Genomic DNA, 21,160 nt, shown 5'->3' with positions numbered 1-21,160 from the left:
ATTAATTTATGTGTGTGCATGTGTCATAAGGCTATATATATAAGGTACCTAATAGGATGAGTTTAATTAATTATTAATTGTACATAATAATAAATTAGTTTACTATAAGTTTCATTCAAATATAAAATTGCTTATCCAAAACTTTTTCTTTTATATATAGTTTAGTTATCTCATCCGAAAAAAGGAAAGTTTTGTTAGATTATTTGAGAATAGGAAGAGTTGATTTTATTTTACATTAATATATTGATGTGTGAAATGTGTATAGTCAAAGTTCATAATATAATTTCCATGGATATCAATGGCTTGTTTAGAAGAACACTATAGTTTGGCACTTGAAGGCTTCAACATTTTTTTTATTAAAACTAATTAATTGGGTGTGTATATATGTATATATATATCAAGAATTGGTTGAAATTGAATTGTATAATTATATATATGGACCTATATATAAGTAAGTTGGAGTACATATATAATTATATATATAATAGAGAGAATTATTTATTATTAAAGTGTGAATTTTTATATTAACGATATTAGTACAAAAATAATTAAATAGGATGGTGTGATATATAGTTACAATAATTATAAGTATAGAAATGCTAAAAAGTCATATATTTTTATTAGTCACTAATGATACTCGGTATTTTCTAAAGGCAGCGTTACACAATTAGTTAGTGATATTTTTTAAAAGTTATTATTTTCTTAAGTTAATATGAGATCTGATATTTAATTACACTGATAACACCGAAGAGAGTGTTAGGCACTAGTGGTGCTTTTTTTTAGCAATTCTCTTACATAATACTACTAATGCCTAACACTCTCCTTGGTGTCGCTAGTAGCATAACTTAAAAAATAACTTTTAAAAAATATCGCTAACTAATTATAAAATATCACCTATAAAAAAAGTTGGTCACTAATAGTACCCACAAGCCATGCTTATATATAGTTTGAAACGAATAAAAATTATTAGAAGAAACAAAGATATGCCGGTAGGAATAATTTATTATTACTTGAGGCTAGCTTAAATAACTATAGGAGGATGTGTGTGTTGGAGATTGGTTCGAGCTCCAAATTACATATGGTTGTAATATACAAACCTTTAAATTAATAAAATAAATAGGAATAATTTATTTTTAATAAATTGCTGGATAAAAGTACAATAAAATCTGTTTTTAAAAATATAATAGGTCGATTTATAAGGTCTGCCTAACTCGTTTGGAAGCTTTCTCTAGCTACTATATATATGGGGCATTTATATAGTAGGACCAAGTATAATGACCTATGCTATGGGGAAGTAATATTAAGCTTTAAAAAGGAAAAAATATATATAAATTTGATTATTTAAGATTTGGGCTTTATTTTTTTTAGGCTTTAGTAATAAGTAAAAGTGAAAATTACATGAAATATGGGATTTCATAACAAAGTTAGAAAAATATGGTATTTTTAGGTTTGCCACTTTTCTATGGCATTTTTTCACATTTAAGTTTCTTATGGTATTTGATATGCCATATTTTTATAAACTTATTATCCAATCCCATATTTTATGTTTTTGTTTTTAGCTTAATTAGTTTTATTTATTTTTTTAATTTATTTTACACTTACATTTTAGGGTTTCTTTTTATTTGAAAAATTTACACCAAATACTACATTTTTTTTTTCAAACATTATATTTTTAATTTGACAAGAACATTTTACTTTTATACTTTTATTAATTTTTTTTTTCTTTTTTACTTATTGAAACTTCAAAAAGTTTTTTTTTTGTCTTTTTTATATATTTTTTAGTCAATTTTGGCTCTCTTTTTTCTTTTCAACTTTTAAGTCAGTTGCTACTTTTTTTTTTCTTTCTTTCGCTTATCTCTCTCTATTTTTTTTTTCTAATTTCTCTTTGTGTCTCTCTTTTTTTTTTCAATTTTTTTCTCAACCTAATTTTTTTCTCTTAATATATATAATAAGTGTACATTTTTATATTTCATTTTTTTTTTACAAAAATTAAACTTGTTTTTTTATTTAAACTACTATTCGTTTTTTTTTTTTTGTTAAAAACTAATTATTCCATTAAAAACAGCAGAAAAAAAAAAAACCAGTTTCATCAATATCATCCTGAAAAAAAAATAATATAAAAAATCATAATCTAAAAAGAATCCAAACTTTAAAAACTAGTTTCATCAACATTGAAAGAAACTAATAATTTCATTTAAAGAATACAAAAAATAGTTTCATCAACAAGATAATGAAAAAAATTACAATCTAAAGACGATACTAACTTTAAAAACCAGTTTCATCAATATTAAAATAAACGAATTATTTCATTAAAAGAGGCAAAAAAAAAAAATAGTTTCAACAATAACATAATAAAAAATACACAATGCCTAATAACTAAACTTTTACAAATTAACGATACTAAATTTAAAAACCAGTTTCGAACATATAAAATTTATATCAATACCTAATAATCAAACTTCTAACTTCATTCTTTATTTTGGCATTTAATTTTTTATTTGCTTGCTCAAAAATTAGAGTTAATTTAAACATACAATATGCAGCAAATATAACAATGAGAATCACAAATTAAAATCAAAGAGAAAAAAAAGAAACAAAGAAAATTAAAGAGACAAAAGTGCAATAAAAACCATAAAAGAATAACAAAAAAAAAAACAGTGGAATGTGAGAAACCAGTTAGTAAAACAACCAAAATAAAAACAAACAAATAAAAACCAGTTTCTTGAGATAAATTAATAAAAAATTGAATAAAACTCAATTATGAACAACAATAAAAAAAAATTAATTACTTAAAAAAACCAGTTATGAAAATAATAAAATAATATGTATGTCAGAAACTGATTAATTAAAATAAAATAAAAATTGTTGTTCAAATATCATACAATAATAAAACTGGTTTTATACAAACGAAAAAATATATAATAATATCATAAAAATTGAGCAACCCCATTACAGAATAGTTAAAACATGTGAAACCAGTTTCGACATGTGAAACCAGTTTTGACGTTATAAAAAATCATAACAAAATACAAATGTAAATAATAAAGTTAATTGAAACCAGTTTCATCAGACAATCAAATAAAAACATACACACACAAATATACAAAAAAAAAAAAAAATACTAATCACAAATATAATCAAAACAACACATAATGCCTACCAATAATTTAATAACAAAATATAAGTGTAAGTTTCCAACCTAGAAACAAAATAATAAAAAAGTAACTTGAAAAAAAATTCTAATAACATAATGAAACTATTTTTTTATTCTTTTAATGAAATTAATAGTTTCTTTCAATGTTGATGAAACTGATTTTTAAAGTTTATATTATATTTAGATTATAATTTTTTATATTGTTTTTTCTTCAGGATGATGTTGATGAAACTGGTTTTTTTTTTTTTTTTCTGTTGCTTTTAATGAAATAATTAGTTTTTAACAAAAAAACAAAGAAAAAAAATAGTAGTTTAAATAAAAAAAAAAAAACAAGTTTAATTTCTGTAAATAAAAAATAATATCTATAGTTGAGATTATTTTTTATTTATTTTATTATTTTATTTTTTTAAAAAAGAAAAAATAAATAAAAAGAAACACAAATTTTAAGTTTTTTATGGCATTACTCAAGACTTTTTCCCATATTTGTAAGTTTTTTTAAAAAATGCCATATTTAGTGTAATTAAGTTTTTATGCCATTTATATCAAAACTTATCTTTATTTTCCCATATTTTTGTAAATAGCCCTAAGTAAAATTTTATTGTTTGTATGAGTTTATGTCGTCCGGGTTCGAGAGTTCACAATGAGTTCGCCGTCGGGTCGCCATTGGGTCGTCGTGGGATTGTTGTAATGGAGAGATGGCGTGGGTTTGCTGCAGAGAATGCCATTCAGATTTTTGGAAGAACAATATTGTAATGGAGAGTGAGAAAATTTAGGGTCCTTTTTTTAAGTTTTAATATTTATTATTTTTAAAAATAAATATTTTTTTTTTAGAAAGTATAAAATTTTTATTGTATACAGTTAGTTAATATATATCTTAAACTATAATAACTATCCGATCTAAAATCAATGATTAAAAAAAGTACTCTAATGGTAGGAAACTTTTGTTAAGTGATACATACATATTAATTTATATATGTACGTGTCATAAAAGTTTTTTATATATAAATATATTTGAAGAATATATAGGGATATACCATGAATTTAATTATTCTATTCACAAACATAATAATATAAATTAATTAACTATGCACGTTCCTTGGACTCATTCAAATAAAGAATAAATAAAAATTTTCTTTAACTATGACTTTTGTTTTTTGTTTTTTTTTCTTTTTTGTAGGGTAACCGATACAGGTTAAAATAACAAAGATAACAAAGTTACACAACCAGAGGAGAATTTTCTTCCATCTATAATAGTTTATTGTCTATCCTAAGAGCATGCAGAGATACCCTAGGAGAGCTAGACAATAAAACCATAATATCAGAAAAGAAAACCTGAAAACTGAGAGTTGTCACTTCCGAACCACTAGTAAAACACCTGCAAAATAAAGAGAAATTAATTAATACATAATAAATATTTAATAAAAAAATGAAATTTCCCTTATAAATAAAATAAAATAAAATATGAAATTTTATATAAATAGTCACATAGAATTCTCTGACGTAGGTACTTATCTATTTTCATCTCCATTCCTGACGGTGATTACACTACATTTGATGTGTTATTATTAGACCAAACTGACCTTACAAAATTAAACTAGCCATATAATAACTTTACAAAATCAAAACTAGTCATGTTAGTCTTACAAAACTAAAAATCGTCATACTGACCTTACAAAATTAAAACTAGCCATACTGGCCTTACAAAACCAAAAACTAGCCAGACTAGCCTTACAAAACTAAAATAGCCATACTGGCCTTACAAAACCAAAACTAACCACATTGGCCGTACAAAGAAAACTAGCCACATTGGCCATACAAAAAAACTAGCCACATTGGTCTTACAAAATCAATAAAAACAAACCATTTACAAAACTAGATATATTGCCTTACAAAAACCAAAAAACACGTGCCATAAAAACTAAAAAACCATATTAGTCATAATTAAAATTATGACTTTTGTTGAGTAATGCTTTTTGATATTTTTGTTTTTTATAATGTTACATTCTATTTATTTTTTAAAATAATTTATTTATTGAGTATAAGTTACTGTTATTATTGTAGCATATTTTTAATAATTTATGTATTGAGTATAAGTTACTGTTATTATTGTAGCATATTTATAATTTATTTATTGAGTATAAGTTACTGTTATTATTGTAGCATATTTTTAATAATTTATTTATTGACTATAAGTTACTGTTTTTTAGAATGTTACATTCTATTTATTGTACGTGTGAAACAAACAACAGAAACCAAACCAGCATGAATTTTTACACGTGGATTTTATCTACAAATTTAATATACCACGTGATGAAGAAGATTATAGAAAACAAAACACCTACCTCTTTTGGAAACTAGTGACCTATCAATTCTTTATTTTATTTTATTTTATTTAGAACAATGAATCTATTCTATATAAAGTGTGCTTATATAACTAAAATTTTTGGTTTATGAGAAATTTATGGATGATTTTTTATTTTTATTTAATAAAATAATAAAATATTATTTATATATAATAAAATAATAATAAAACAAATCCTATTAATATTTGAATTGATATTTAGCATATTTCAACTCTATATATAATCACAACTATTATTTATATTATTTAGAATAATTCATTGTGGTTCAAGATCACAATGAACAGAAAAAGTGGCAAAAACACAAATGTAGTTCAAAATCATAGTAAACTAAGAAAGAATGAGAAGAGATTATTAAGCATTAAATATTCTCAGTAAACACACTCAAAGAATCGCATTGAGAGAGGAAAAAAAAAGAATACCAATTGTGATATATATAAATAAATAAAAGCGGAGAATATTATATAATTATTTATATTCTATATAAAGTGTGCCTATATAACAGAATTCTTGGTTTATTAATTTTGAAAACTACCAACCAATTAAAAAATTTCGTGTGGACTCATCTTTTAAATTTTCAGAAACATAAAACTTTTTGAATTTTAAACTAATCAAGCCTTTGTATACATGTACAGTTTGATAATAGATATATATTGGGTGGATTTTTAAATAAATTTAATTTTGTAGGTGAAAAAAATGACAAAATTGGTTGTAAATCACAAAGAGATAATTGAGGTTGAAAGGATGAGTAGGGAACCGAATATAGTTTATGATTGTAGATGTATATTTATATTAAAAATAAAATGATTTATTAATAAAAATAAAATAGTTTATGAGAAATTCATGGTTTAAAATATTTAATTTGATATCTTAATTATTAATAAACAATACCATAAATATACATCTACGATCATATAAGAATTTTATTCTAAAACTATACGATCATAGATTAAGTGGTCAAGGTCCAAAGAAAAATAATACTTTCTTATAATCTGAAATCAAGACACGAAAAATAGAAACTAATTGAATAGGACTCTATTCAATTGAGGTGTCGACCATGCATGGTAAGTAAAAAGCTATATATTAAATTTTATGCCATGATACAATTAAAAATTAAATAAGAATTTACTACTATTTATATATTATATATATATTGCTAAAGATGCAAAAGTATTGCATTTATATATCCCACGATGTTTCAAAAATACTTTAAAAAACTCATCTTGAATTAATTATTAATATGTAATAAAAAATATTAGTTATTATACTATTACTTCAAACAAAGGAAAGTTCTAGCGGTGCTTCTACTTTCTAATCATAAACCTTAATTTTGGCTTCTTTAACCAGCTGCCACACACAACTTACTTACTCTGAATTTATAACCATTTACAATTTTTTAACACTCAAAAAGTTACTGAGTTTATTTTTTATAGCTCTACTTATTAAGGCAGAAAAATATTTTTAGATTGACTCCATTCTGTTTATTAAATGAATTATTTTCAAGTTGACACATTAACTTAAAAATGACACAATAATGACCTACTACAAAGTATACACTTATATTCATTCTATTTATTGAGAATCAAAACTTCAATCTTCTTCACTAGATTAGCCAAAGACACATAATATTTGGACATAAACACAGGACACAATATTATAACTCAAACTCAGAAACACTTAGTCGAAACTTGAATGAATAATGCCACTCTTTTAAGTTTTAAGACTGTATATGACTAGGCAATTGTGACAGTCAGTAGTCCCGTGATCCGTAAGGGGAAACACCGGGTAAGCTGTGCAATCCCACACCGCCTGGGGAAGGTCAAGTGGGATGATTCTAAGACTGTGTAGGTATGGGACTACACAGTTGAAGAGAGCTTAAATGGATTGATTGGTACTACCTATGTCAACAAGGTGCATCTTGTTTTTCGGTAGCCCATCACGAAAGAACTCCACAGTTAAGCGTGCTTGACCTGGGAGCAATTTCAGGATGGGTGACCTCCTGGGAAGTTTTCCCAGGAAGCGTGCGAGTGAGGACAAAGCACGCTGGAAACACTCGTGTTGGTCTGTAGGTCGGCCATCGATCCAGAAGCGGCCCAACGTGACGTACTCGTGTATAAGAGCCATTCATTCCGTGGGTGTAAGGGCCCAATGGAGGCTTGAAGCGGGGACGTTACAAATGGTATCAGAGCCTTGACCCAGCCGGAAGTGTGGTCGACGAGGACGTCGGACCCCGTAAGGGGGGGTGATTGTGACAGTCAGTAGTCCCGTGATCCGTAAGGGGAAACACCGGTAGGCCGTGCAATCCCACACCGCCTGGGGAAGGTCAAGTGGGATGATTCTAAGACTGTGTAGGTATGGGACTACACAGTTGAAGAGAGCTTAAATGGATTGATTGGTACTACCTATGTCAACAAGGTGCATCTTGTTTTTCGGTAGCCCATCACGAAAGAACTCCACAGTTAAGCGTGCTTGACCTGGGAGCAATTTCAGGATGGGTGACCTCCTGGGAAGTTTTCCCAGGAAGCGTGCGAGTGAGGACAAAGCACGCTGGAAACACTCGTGTTGGTCTGTAGGGTCAGTCATCGATCCAGGAAGCAGCCAGAGTGACGTACTCGTGTATAAGAGCCATTCATTCCGTGGGTGTAAGGGCCCAATGGAGGCTTGAAGCGGGGACGTTACAGCAATTATGGTTATTGTATTATTATTCCTGCTACATAGTTGATCATTTTTAGATTTTTAATGTGAAATTTCGTATTGTGAGCTTTTTAGAGTTTCTTATAGACTTCAATGAGTAATAGATTTATATAATTATACTTGGAATAAATTTTCATAATGTTGTTTGGTGGATTCCTATTTTGTTATTAGGTAACATAATATTATTATTCGTTAGGTGTGTCACAATTATTATTAAGTGAGAATGAATCAATTTAAAAACCTTTTACTATATTGAAAGGTGAGATTGATTTTAATATGAGCTTAGTTATATTTAATTTTATTTTGTATATCTATTGTTTTATTTGAAAACAAGTGAATAAATGACTACACTATATACAACAATTAAGGACATCACTCCAACTACAGAAAGTTGGAAGAATAAAATGAGAGTGTTAAAAAAATTTGAAAAGCAGACAAATAAGAGTCCACCACTCAAATATCAAAAGTTTAATGTTAGCAGACAAAAAAGTATACAATCAGTTAATTTACTGTTGAAATTGTCAATACTCTACTAATAAATACTATATTTTTTGAATTTTGCCTGTACTCCCGTTGCAACAAATTATTATTTCATAATTTTTTTTTTCCTTAAAAATGAACACAGGGTAATGATGTTGAACTTAATAACTAATAATATTTTTTTTAATTTTTAATTGTATCATTTTTTAATAACATAGAAAAAAAACTAACATAAAATTTAGTATACGTGTCTCGCACGTAATTTTTTACTAGTATGAATAAATATATCTATATTTTTTCACAAAAATAATTATATATATCTTATAGAGTAATTATTAAAATTATTTATTACATAGACTAACTTTAAATATAGTTTCGAATTTGTACAAATAATATTTTTATAAAATATTTTAAATGAAACATATGTTTTTTCAATCATGTAATTTTAGGATTTAATTAGTAAATTTTTTTTTTTACTATACAACCACTTTAAAGATTATTAAATCAATCATTATCAACATGTGTAACCTTTTTTAGGCATAACAAGATTTATTTTATTCTATGCTTAATCTTTATTTTATTAATTAGTTCTTTTTACAAGTATTCATGTAGTGTACTGTGTACGTATAATGATTCCAAATTAGAATGTCATTTTTATTTCTAAAAATATGATTATAAACCAAAGTTACTTAACTTGGCAGTTGTATAAACCATTTTCATGAATTTGATTTTTTTAATTTCTACTAATTATTATTAAGATAAAATTAAATGACAAAATAGACTCTATATTTTTCAAAATAGTAAAAATAGGACACTGAGTTCAATTTTTAACAATTTTATTTTTAATGCAACCAATTTTCAGATAATTTTTAACACGAATATATACAGAAAATATAACTAGATTTGTCATAACATCTCTAGATCCGATTATTATTAAGTTTTACTTTGACAAAAAATTAATTCAGGGTCTTATTTGTATAATTTTAGAAAATACATGATTCTATTTTATCTTTTAACAAAACACAGAGAGTATAATTAGTAACTATTGTAAAATAATGGTCTACAATAGTATTTATCCTATTATATATATACTAAGTATTAGTAGCATGTAATGGATGTTTGCTTAATTAAAATTATATTTTAGTTGTTATTACCTTAATTATTAATTTAAATAATAATAATAAAACTAAATTTAATACAATTCAATTATATATTTTAAATATATAAAAGTTAATCTAATTTTAAATTTATTTATATAAAAAAATATATATCTAAATGTTAAGTCATTTTTGAAGTCAGACAGAAAAAGGAATGTTCGTGTCTCAAAGTAAGTATGTCAAAAATCTTATACACATTAATTTTATTATTAAATAAATTAATTATTAATATATGTTAATATTTTTTTTATGGTATGAATATCAGAAAGGATGGTGTGAAGGTGAAAGGTTACTTTGCATGGTCATTGTTAGACAACTTTGAATGGATATTAGGGCACACTGTTCGATTTGGGCTTAACTATGTGGATTACAAACATTGGTTCAAAAATTTCCTCAACAACAAATTTAAAATAAATATAATATATAACCCTTTTGTTGTTATTGTTCAAATTTAATAAATTATAAGTAATTTGGGATAATACTTGGGGATAAGTTGAAAACTACCCATTATTTATTACACATTAATTAAATATAACTCTAAAATAATTTTAATTGATAAATACCCTCTTTTATAATCAAACTATCAAATATAACCTCACAAAACTTATTAAAATTAGACTTCTTAATGCACATAATGAGAATATAACTTATAAAAGTGGGTATAAATTAAAGAGGAAGATTTGTGGTTGTGAAGCTATGAACCTCAGGACATACAACTCTGATTATTGTTGATGACTGTGAATCTTTGAGAGAGAGTGTATAGCTCCAACGAAGGAGATGGCTAGGAAGTTATAGGGAGATTTGTTTTTTTGCTGAAAGTTTCAGGCAGAGAAATGTTAATTCATATAGGGAAATTTTTAATGCTTAAAAAAATACTTTCTAACAAAATTTAGACTCCTAATTAATTTATACAATTTAATGCTATTGTTTTCAATTTCTACCCAAAATACCCTCCCTTTCATTTTCCTTCTCTCTTTGTCTCTTTCTCTTTCTCTTCCTCACTCTCTCTTCCTCTTTCTCGCACCACTGAGACACTCAAACTCAGGCACCGACACCACCAACCACCACCAATGAACCTCTTCTCCTCCACCATCGAACCTCCTCATCTACCCAAAACTTAATCCAACAACCCCCAAACCTCACCTACCCAAATCTTTCTCTCTTCTTCCTCCTCGGCTTCTCTCAACCACTGCCATTCGCCATCGCCCACCTAACCCTCCCCCAACCAGAAGCTCATTGAATTCGTATTTGTTTGACACATTAGATGGTGGTGGAAGGTATGATTTTCTGGCCAAAATGGGATTATCGATGGGTTATCGATACTTTATCGATAGTTTATCGATGGTTTTGTCTGCGCACTGCTTTTTTTGTGTGCAAACAGAAATTATCGATAAATGTCATCGATATACTATCGATAACCTATCGATAAATGCCATCGATAAACTATCGATAACTTATCGATAACCTATCGATAAATCCAATAAAAAAATAAACACGAAGATGAAGATGAAGACGGAGAGAGAGGTTCGGGGCCTCTGGGTTTTTTGATGCTTGAGTGCTATGGAGGTCCGATCGGTCTTGGGCCTCTGGGTTTCGTCTGGGTTTTTGAGTAGATGAGGAGGTTCGGTAATGGAGGAAAGGAGGTTCGGTGGTGGTGGTTGGGTGGTCTCGGTGCCTGGGTCTGGTTGGTCTCGGTGGTGCGAGGAAGAGGAAGAGAGAGTGGAGAAGAGAAAGAGACAGAGAGAGAAGGAAAATGAAAGGGAGGGTATTTTGGGTAGAAATTGAAAACAATAGCATTTAATTGTATAAATTAATTAGGAGTCTAAATTTTGTTAGAGGGTATTTTTTTAAGCATTAAAAATGAAATTTCCCTTCATATATTAAATTAGAGAAGAGAATCGTGTGAAAAGGGACAGGGTTATAATTGGAAGAATGAAGGAAAAAGAGGGTATTAATTAAAGAATTTTGAACAAGAGGTAAATATGAGAGACACTAACTTAAAAGGGGTATACAATCTAATTTCCTCTAATACTTGTGTATGGAGAGGTTTTTTTTTTATTATTATTTTATATTAGACTTTTCATTTTTATGGTATTTTAGTTACAAGTTTGCAAAATGTGTCTTTTTTGAAAAATATTATTTTATGGTAAATTTTTAAGAGAAGTTATTTATTTATTTATTTTTTGAAAAGGAATAAGTAGTTATTCTTATTTGTTTTGTTTTCCCTCATTTTTAGACATTTCATTATGGTGATGGCAATTTTATGTGTGATTTTTTTTTTTTTTTTCAAAGCAATGAATAAATTTGTTGAAAATATAATAATGTTATACAAGCTAGTTTATGATCATGTTTATCAAATAAATACTATACATATCATGATTATCACGATATTTTTATACATCTACCAAAAACTTGGATCATCATATCTAGCCAAACAAGTTATTCATTCATCCGAGGAGCATCCATGAGCAACACAGATTAGGGACACTCTTGAAAATCTGGATGACAAACTTGTAAAAATTTCTAACAATGATCTTAAATTCATTAGAGTAGGGAAACTTCATTGAAAAATAAATCACATAAGTAATAAAATCTTGGTAACAAGATGCAATCCAATGTCATCAGCGTCTCGCCATTTGTTTTAAAAACTTGTTATCCTTTCTTTAAAAGCTTGAAGGGACAATAGTAATTTATGTGTGATTATTGAATTAAACATTAAGGGTCAGTTATAAGATTGGACGGGTCTTAAAAAAAAAGATAATTGGGTCCTATATTAAAAAAAGTGGTATTTTTAAAACTACTAAATAATATGTATATTTTCAAAAATATATATTTTTTTAGCCTCAACGTTGGGTGGGCCCTTTGCAATGACTAGGCCCACCTTAGCTCAAGCTTAACTCTAAAAATATTCCTTTACAAATTAATTTTTCATTCATGCATGGTTAAAATTATTGTTTTGTGTGTAGACTCAATTAATGGATCTTACTTTTAATCTCAATGAGCTAAATGAGCTTTTCTTTGTAAATAAAGTAGTTAGAATCAAATAGAGGGCTATAAAGTAGTGTATTGTTATATTTTAATTTTTAAAAAATGAAACTTCAATGGTGGTGTAAAAGGTGTATCAAATTCGACACATGCTAAAAATTAGGCTAAATTCAACACAAAATATAGTTCGGGCCAAATTTACACCACAATTAATATTACATTTTTTATTTACTCATTTGCCACTAATTAATGATTTTTACTAATTAAAATATTTTTATATTGATTTAAATAATTCTTTTATATATAGTTTCAATAAAAAAAATAATGACTATGTTGACTTTAAAATAAGTTAATTTAAATCTTGTGCATTAAAGCATAATTCCAAAATTTGAGCTAAATATAGTGATATTCAATAATAAATATAGAAAGCTTCTCATCATGATTTCATGAGTGAGTGAAGAGAAAAGGAGAAAGAAAGAGTGGGAAATTATAATTAGGTCTGTAATTAATCAAGCACAAATTATAATTTGTGATAATTCATGTTTTGTTATTTCCCATACATATCATGAAATGTTCATGAAAATAAGAGTTACAACCAATTGGCTAAATAGCTATAGCTAGCTAGCCATTATTTAAAATAGTTTGTTATTTATTGCACTTATTGCTTTCATAATATTTATGGCACTTCTTTTAAATGGAAATGCTGTATGGGACACCCTTGTTTGTGATACCTTCCTCTGAAAATGGCTTAAGAAACTCATAAGGCAAAATCCCAGCTCCATGTCTATTCTTAAGATTCTCATCATCATTCCTCTCATCAATAATATCTTCAATTTGCTTAATCCTTTGTTGGAATTTCTTAAATGAGTCTAAGATCTTAGAATCTTCCTTCCAAGCAGACTCAACATGATGCCCTAAATATTCCTCATCGCTCGCATGAGTAGACAACAAGTCTAATGCAGCCATATTCTTTGCTGCTTGAAGCTGTGAAGGGAAGCACTTAAGAATTGTGTCTTCTGGATTCGCCTTAAAGGCTTTCCAAACCTCGGGTTTTGATTCTTTTTCTTCTGAAGGCATGTTGGTTCTTGTGAGCGAAGGTCGGTTTGGGAAATAGGCTGAAAAAGCATATTGTCCAAAGTTGACAGCAGCATGGTGACCAGATGCGATCCATGCTATGTTTGTCACAATATCTATGAGGTCTTCACGTGTCTTTAGGTCAGGCCAACCCTCCTTCTTATCAGCATGACCGACTGTTCGGATCTCCTTCCACCATTCTTGTAGCTCCTCATCACTCTCAACCTCGCTTGAGTTGGCATAGTAATGTTTAACATACTCAGTAACCCATTCTTTAATGGCGTCCCATATTAGGAGACCATCGTTGGCGTAAGGGTAGTCATCGATTGTTAGTCTTAGACCATGCTCACATGTCTCATCCTCAACTGCCATACCTCTACACATTTTGTAATAATCATTAATATTAGTTAAACGATGTATAATAAATCTCAACCCTATAATTGCACATATATATAAAAAATAATTTTAGTCACAACATAGATTTTTTGTGACTGAATCGTGATTTTTAGTCACAATAAAAAGTTATTTGTGACTAAAACATAATATTTAGATACAAATTGTCATCAATTCAGTTTTAGTCAGAATAAATTGTAATTTTTGTGACTAATACTTTTAGTCACAACACAAGAATGATAATTTACGATTAGTCACAATTTTTTCACTTTCAATCACAAGTTTGTTATAATTAAAAGTAAAATTTTTGTAGTAATACCTGTGGACTAGGTCAGCAGGTAAGCCTTGTAGATCGAATCTCCATTGCTTATCATAGATAACAGAACTAAGCTCAAGACAATATTTTCCAGGTGCAAAAGTACTTTCAATAACACCGCCTGCGTTAATCAAAGTATTTCGAGCAAGAGCATTAATCTCCATCGTATACCTCAAATGCGGTTGCAACAATCTGTTGATCGGGTGCATCGCACTAAGTTGTCTATTTGTTGCAATCACATAAGGTTCAACACAACAATGTGTCCTTAGCCTGCATGCACCATCAAATTATCATCTCATTAGCAAAATAACATTGGCTAAGTTCACAACGGTGTAATATAAAACCTAACCCTAATTGAAATATTGTATATTTTACCAATGACTAACGAGTTGGTGAACACCGGCATCATGAGCAAGGACATGAGCTTTTGCAAGTTTCCAAAGCCAAATATCAGTAGAATGCCAATTACTATTTGGGGTATAGACTTCCTTCCATTGTGGCTTACCATCCATGGGTGGCCTAGTTAACTCAATAGCCATAGGCATTAATGTCCCATATGGAGTTAAGAAAAATAAGGTTCTTGATCCATAGAGTGTTCTTTTTTCCAATTTCCTTACTTTACTCACATATGGTAGTAACACATCATGGTAATCTAATAAGTACAACTTCTTCTCTCTTCTAGCCTGCAATTATACATACATAACAATTAAATAATTACTTAATTTAATCACAATTTTAATTATTATGCTAAAAAAAATCAATAAAATATATGTACATCGAGCAGTGTATAGTCATAAGCTTTAAGTTGTTGTTCAACGATTTCTGTAGTGATTTTTGATTCTTGGGGACCATAAATAGAAGGGTCGAGTTCACTCTTTAGTGGCCATTCCTACAAAGTCAAATAGTAACAAATTATATTAATTTGGTAACAAGTTTTTTAATATTGTAAAATTAAGTTCAATTATTAACATATAATTAATAAGAACATACCGTCACTAATTGAAGACAACAAGGGTTGAGACCAGCAATAGTTTGTCTAGCAAATTCTTCATCTCTAAACCAAAAGAACTTGTCCACTATATTTGATTAACATTAAAAAAATCTAGATTAGTGTATATATTTAATTAAATGTTTGGTAAATCAAGTCTTTAAATTTGACCAAACAATATAATTCAATAAAATAAAATAATATTATTTTACTTACTATCAGCAGTGGGTGGTTGTTTAAACTTGATGACATTATCAACAAGGCTCTCAGCAACCAAAACAGATGAGTGGAGTTTAGTTCCAACATGTAACAACAACATTTCTTTGAGTGACTTATCTCCCGAAATTGATTTATCAGTAATTTCGTAGCCTTCTTTGAACATCTTGTCAATATCTGTGAAATTCGGGAATTTTTCATCGAACATGTTGTTTTCTAAGAATGGAAGTAGGGTTTTTAACGCTAATTGCATTCTCCTCGACCCGAAATCACTTTGTTTCACTTCAGCAAATGTTTCATCTCGAGGAACATAGAACGCCTTATCACTCCTTGACTCCGATGATAAGTCTGTACACATATATATACATGCATTAATTTTATGAAGCTAATAATTAACAAATGTTCAATCAACCTAATTATTAATTCAACGATAACGAAATGAGTGAAATAACGTAAATTTCTTATAAAAAAAAGTTGTCCTAGTATATATACTTTTATCCGTTTTGACATCTAGCCTTTTAGTTTATTTTTTTAATGATTAATTGAGTACATTAATCATGTTATTTAAAACACCACATCTACATTTTTGAAAAAATGTGAATATTTTGAGCACTAATAGTTATTAATATTCCCTAAACGTTATTTTTTTAAGTTATACAAGACTATACTTAATTCACCAAAAGCAGTATAACACCAATAAAGATGTTAAACACATATAATACCTTTTAGCAATTCTTTATTATTTTTCTTACCCACATAAGTAAATAATTAATTATTTAATTTTCTTTTTAAATTAAAAATTATTTAAAACTTCCTAAAAATTTACAAACCAACTTAAATGACTAGAAGTCTTTGTTAAATGTGGTTGAAATAAATAAGAAATGTATGAAAACAACTCTTTTGAAAAATAATGAGGTTATTATTCTAAAGGATTAATTAAGACTTTTTCAAAGATAATATATAAATTAATTACCAGTTTTAGCTGGAGGACGACCAGTCCTGCAACGTCTTGGATAAGGACGTTGGGAACCACCAAGAACTGGTCTAGTGAGGTCTGAGGTTTTATCAGGATCACCAAGATCATTGTACACATCATAATCATAAACTCTCTCATACTCCTTTCTCTCTCCTTTCCCATTTCCTCTCAATCTTTTCAGTTCTTCATTTCTCAATTCCTTTAGCCCACTTGGTGTTTGTGATGGTAAATATGACTGTAATTATATATATATATATATATATTCACATACATATATAAAATATATGTTAAAGTTACAATATGTCACATGCCTATAAAATAAAATAAATAAATATATACTTTATGTGTTATCCTGAAAATATATGAGCATAAAACAAATTAGATTTTAGAGTACTCATTTTCATAAATTTATGATTCGAATCTATGACATTTTATAATATGTCAATAACCCCAACCGACTAAAATATAAATATTTGTTATCTATAATACATTTAATTTTACTTAAGTAAAAACTTAATGATTTTTTTTTTCATTTCGGTCCCTAAAAAGTATAGGCCCTAGACACGGGCCTAGCCCGTCTATGCCTAGGGCCAATCCTGGCTACAGTATTCATTGACATGCATATGAAAAATTAGAATTATATAACTATTCATGCGCATAAAACACGAGATATATAGGATTCGTTTAGTACACTATATCATATTGTATTGTATAATATTATATTGAATTATATTTCATACTATATTTTTTTTGTAAAATTATATGTATGTGGTAGATTGACTTTTACAGATACTCTTAAATATATAATATTTTAGTATAAATTAAAATTTAAGATAGTATAATATAAGAATATAATATATAATTAAATTATAATATAATTTTATAGGATGTATTAAACGAGCTCATAATCTCTTATAATTAACCCGGGAATACCCAATTTAATTTTTTCAATAATTAGTACCTTGTCGGAGAAAAAGAGCCTCAATTGTTGATCGCGGGGGACATCGCGCTTGGATTGAACCCATGATTCACAGGAGAAATTAACAAACTTATCGTCGGAAGAGTGGTAATGGAGTGAAATAGTTTTCATGTAAATCTCTCTTTCGAAATCATTTTCAATAATAACAGCACCAACATCACCAAAATCCTTTGGAATATCAACCTTTGCTTCATAGTTCATCACCTTGTCCTTTTTCCCACCTTTTTTTGATTCTGGGAAACATTTCATCTTTCTTTGCTTTCCAGTTTCTAATCATCACAACCACACAAATTAAACATATAACTATATTATTATTGTCAAATAATAACAACATAATAATTGCATTATACATAATTTTAACATATTAATGTGTGTCTAGTAATTAATTATTATAGTTAAGTAAGTAACTATGGTATAACTTTAATAATGTTTTATATATTAATTACTAATAATTTAAATTATATATGTTGTGTATCTTAAAGTGTTTTTGTATAAACAATTTATGTACACAAACTTTGATGTATACATAAAGATAAATTAATTAATTGAAAATAATTGTCACATAATAAGTATATGTAAAGTTTAAAATTTATATAATTTATCAAAATAAATGATCATGACATGAAAATAGACACTATATTTTATTATAATATTTGCAAAATGACTTTTTTTTTCTAATAATTTTTAGGATCGAAAATTTTCAGAACAATTTTCATAAAGATTATCAAAGTAAAAGTTTTATATATTATCAATACATATGTATTTTTTTTTTTAAAAAAAAAAAGATTATATAGCAAATTGTTTGAACCTGCCCTTTAAAAAAAATTAAATGCCAAAACAGATAATGAAGTATCCATACAACATAAAATTTTCTAATATTATATAATATGCAAAATATATATGACAAGAAAAGGCTATTTTCCTTAAAAAAATGAAAGGGCTGTATTTTTTGCCAAAATACCCCTTAATAATATATTATTTACATATATGTACTTTTCTTTTTGAAACATTACATATATATATATGTACTTACCAAGATCTTTTTCAGTACTCAAAGTAAAAATAATATATTTTATTCATACACATGTATTTTTTTCTATTTTCTTTTAATATCATATTGTTTTAGATGCCGAAAACTTGAAAAATTTTCCTTAAAAAAATTTCATGGATACCAAACATATAAAAAGAAAAACTATATTTTTGCGAAAATACCCCTTAATAATATACTATTTTACTTACCAGGATCTTTTTGAGCACTAATGAGCTCAACACTGAAATTTGCTACACCAAGAAAATCATTAGTTTTATCCCTCAAACTCTGGGGTTTCTCAATTAATGGAGCTGTTTCACGTTGTACCGCAACATTAACTGTAACTCTTTCAGTGGCTGTTTTGTCTTTACTTGATACCAATCGGCCAAGTAAACTAGCTTTGATAATATTATTGCCTTTGCCACGATGAGAAATTGAAACACCAACATTATTTTTGTTAGTGTGTTTAGAGGGCACTAACAATGAAAATGGAGATTGAAAATGATAATTTCCATGGATGAATGGTTTGTTTAGAACAACACTAGTTTGGCCACTAGTAACTTGAACATGAGGCTTCAACATTTTTGTTTTGATTAATTAGTACAAACTAATTAATTGGGTGTGTATATATATATAGATATATTTTCTCTCTTTTTCTCTCTAGATCAAGATTGGTTGCAATTGATGTGGTTATGTTATATGTATGTACCTCTCTCTCTATATATATATATATATAAAGGTAGGTGTGGATGAGTTATAATAGATAAAGAAATAACAAATGAAATTATTAGAAAGAAACAAAATATGTAGATGGGAATTTCTTTGATATTATATATGCACATGGATATTAATTAATTGTTGGGAAAACATAAAATAAAAAAATGTGTTTTTTTAAAAATTATAATATAGGTTCATTTAAGTCTCAATTCCTAGCTCTTTTGGAAGCTAGCTATATAGGTATTATAATTTAAGAAAAATACTAAAAAGTAGCAGTGATGTCTAGTATTTTTTTCGGTGTAATAAGTTTTAAGAAATATCGATAAATAATAATAGAGTACTATTTTTATATAGTGTTAGATACTACTGATGTTCAATAACTGTACTCATGATTTAATTATTTATGTATTAATTTATGTGTGTGCATGTGTCATAAAGCTATACATATAAGGTACCTAATAAGATGAGTTTAATTAATTCTTAATTATATTGTACATAATAATAATAAATTAGTTTACTACTATATATACGTTTCATTCAAATAAAATTGCTTATCCAAAACTTTTTATATTATATATATAGTTTAGTTATCTCAACCGAAAAGGAAAGTTTTGTTAGATTATTTGAGAATAGGAAGAGTTGATTTTATTTTACATTAATATATTGATTGTGTGAAATGTGTATAGTCAAAGTTCATAATATAATTTCCATGGATATCATTATCAATGGCTTGTTTAGAAGAACACTATAGTTTGGCCACTAGTAATTTGAAGGCTTCAACATTTCTTTTTTATTAATAATTAGTAGAAACTAATTATTAATTGGGTGTGTGTATATATGTATATGAAGATGGGTTGAAATTGAATTATATATATATATTGATGCAACTCTATATATATATATATAGGTAAGTTGGAGGAGTAATACATAATAATATATATAATAGAGAGAATTTATTATTAACGTGTTAATTTTTATATTAATGATATTAGTACAAAAATAATTAAATAGGACGGTGTGATATAGTTACAATAAATATATACCTAGAGAATTGCTAAAAAGTCAAATATTGTTATTAATCACAGTGATACTCAGTAGTATTTTTTAAAGACAGCGTTACACAATTAGTTAGTGATTTTTTAAAAGTTATTTTCTTAAGTTAATATGAAATTTGATACTTAATTACAAAAATAATGGTATGACACTGAAAAGAGTGCTAAATACCTATAGTACTTTTTAATAATTTTCCTACATAACACTACTGATGTCTAACACTCTCCTTGGTGTCGCTAGTAGTGCACGTATAATTAAAAAAGTAACTTTTAAAAAATATCAATAAGCAATTATAAAGTGCAACTTATAAAAAATATTGATCACTAATAATACCCACAAACCAAAAAATTATTAGAAAGAAAGAAAGATATGCAGATATGAATAAATTATTTTTAACTAGACATGGATAAAATGTTGGGAAAAAGTACAATTAATAAAATATGTTTTTAAAAATATAATAGGTCGATTTATAAGGTCTACCTAACTCGTTTGGAAGCTTTCTCTAACTACTATATATATATTTATATACATATTAATTTATATATATGTGTCATAAAAGTTTTTTATATATAAATATATGTTTGAAGA

At 27.2% G+C, this 21,160-nt stretch overlaps 2 protein-coding genes across 2 annotated transcripts in view; one reads left to right on the top strand and one right to left on the bottom strand.

The window, feature by feature from the left end:
• The window catches only part of LOC115719620 (beta-glucosidase 12), a 102,610-nt gene that overhangs the window by 26,822 nt on the left and 54,628 nt on the right, over window positions 1-21,160 (top strand). The gene's annotated exons all lie outside the window — the stretch shown is intronic.
• On the bottom strand, window positions 13,357-19,594 carry LOC115719614 (lipoxygenase 2, chloroplastic). The gene is made up of 9 exons (XM_030648717.2): window positions 19,012-19,594; window positions 17,755-18,041; window positions 16,791-17,028; window positions 15,818-16,165; window positions 15,604-15,689; window positions 15,389-15,502; window positions 14,989-15,296; window positions 14,617-14,883; window positions 13,357-14,280 (listed from the first exon to the last, which is right to left on the bottom strand). Exons 1-9 carry the CDS (start codon window positions 19,382-19,384, stop codon window positions 13,521-13,523), a joined length of 2,781 nt encoding a protein of 926 aa, XP_030504577.2. The 5' UTR covers window positions 19,385-19,594; the 3' UTR covers window positions 13,357-13,520.

Source organism: Cannabis sativa, chromosome 2, assembly GCF_029168945.1.
Source record: "Cannabis sativa cultivar Pink pepper isolate KNU-18-1 chromosome 2, ASM2916894v1, whole genome shotgun sequence".
NCBI classification, from domain to species: domain Eukaryota; kingdom Viridiplantae; phylum Streptophyta; class Magnoliopsida; order Rosales; family Cannabaceae; genus Cannabis; species Cannabis sativa.
Note: the sequence above shows the minus strand (reverse complement) of the source record. Positions and strands in the feature narration are given on the sequence as shown.

Excerpts from the sequence above, each read along its gene's own strand:
- LOC115719614 (XM_030648717.2), bottom strand. The coding sequence starts at position 19,384 with ATGTTGAAGCCTCATGTTCAAGTTACTAGTGGCCAAACTAGTGTTGTT. Across the intron at positions 17,029-17,754 it reads GGCTCTTTTTCTCCGACAAG|TCATATTTACCATCACAAAC; the intron begins GTACTAATTATT and ends ATATAATTACAG. Across the intron at positions 15,690-15,817 it reads ACAACCACCCACTGCTGATA|TGGACAAGTTCTTTTGGTTT; the intron begins GTAAGTAAAATA and ends AATCAAATATAG.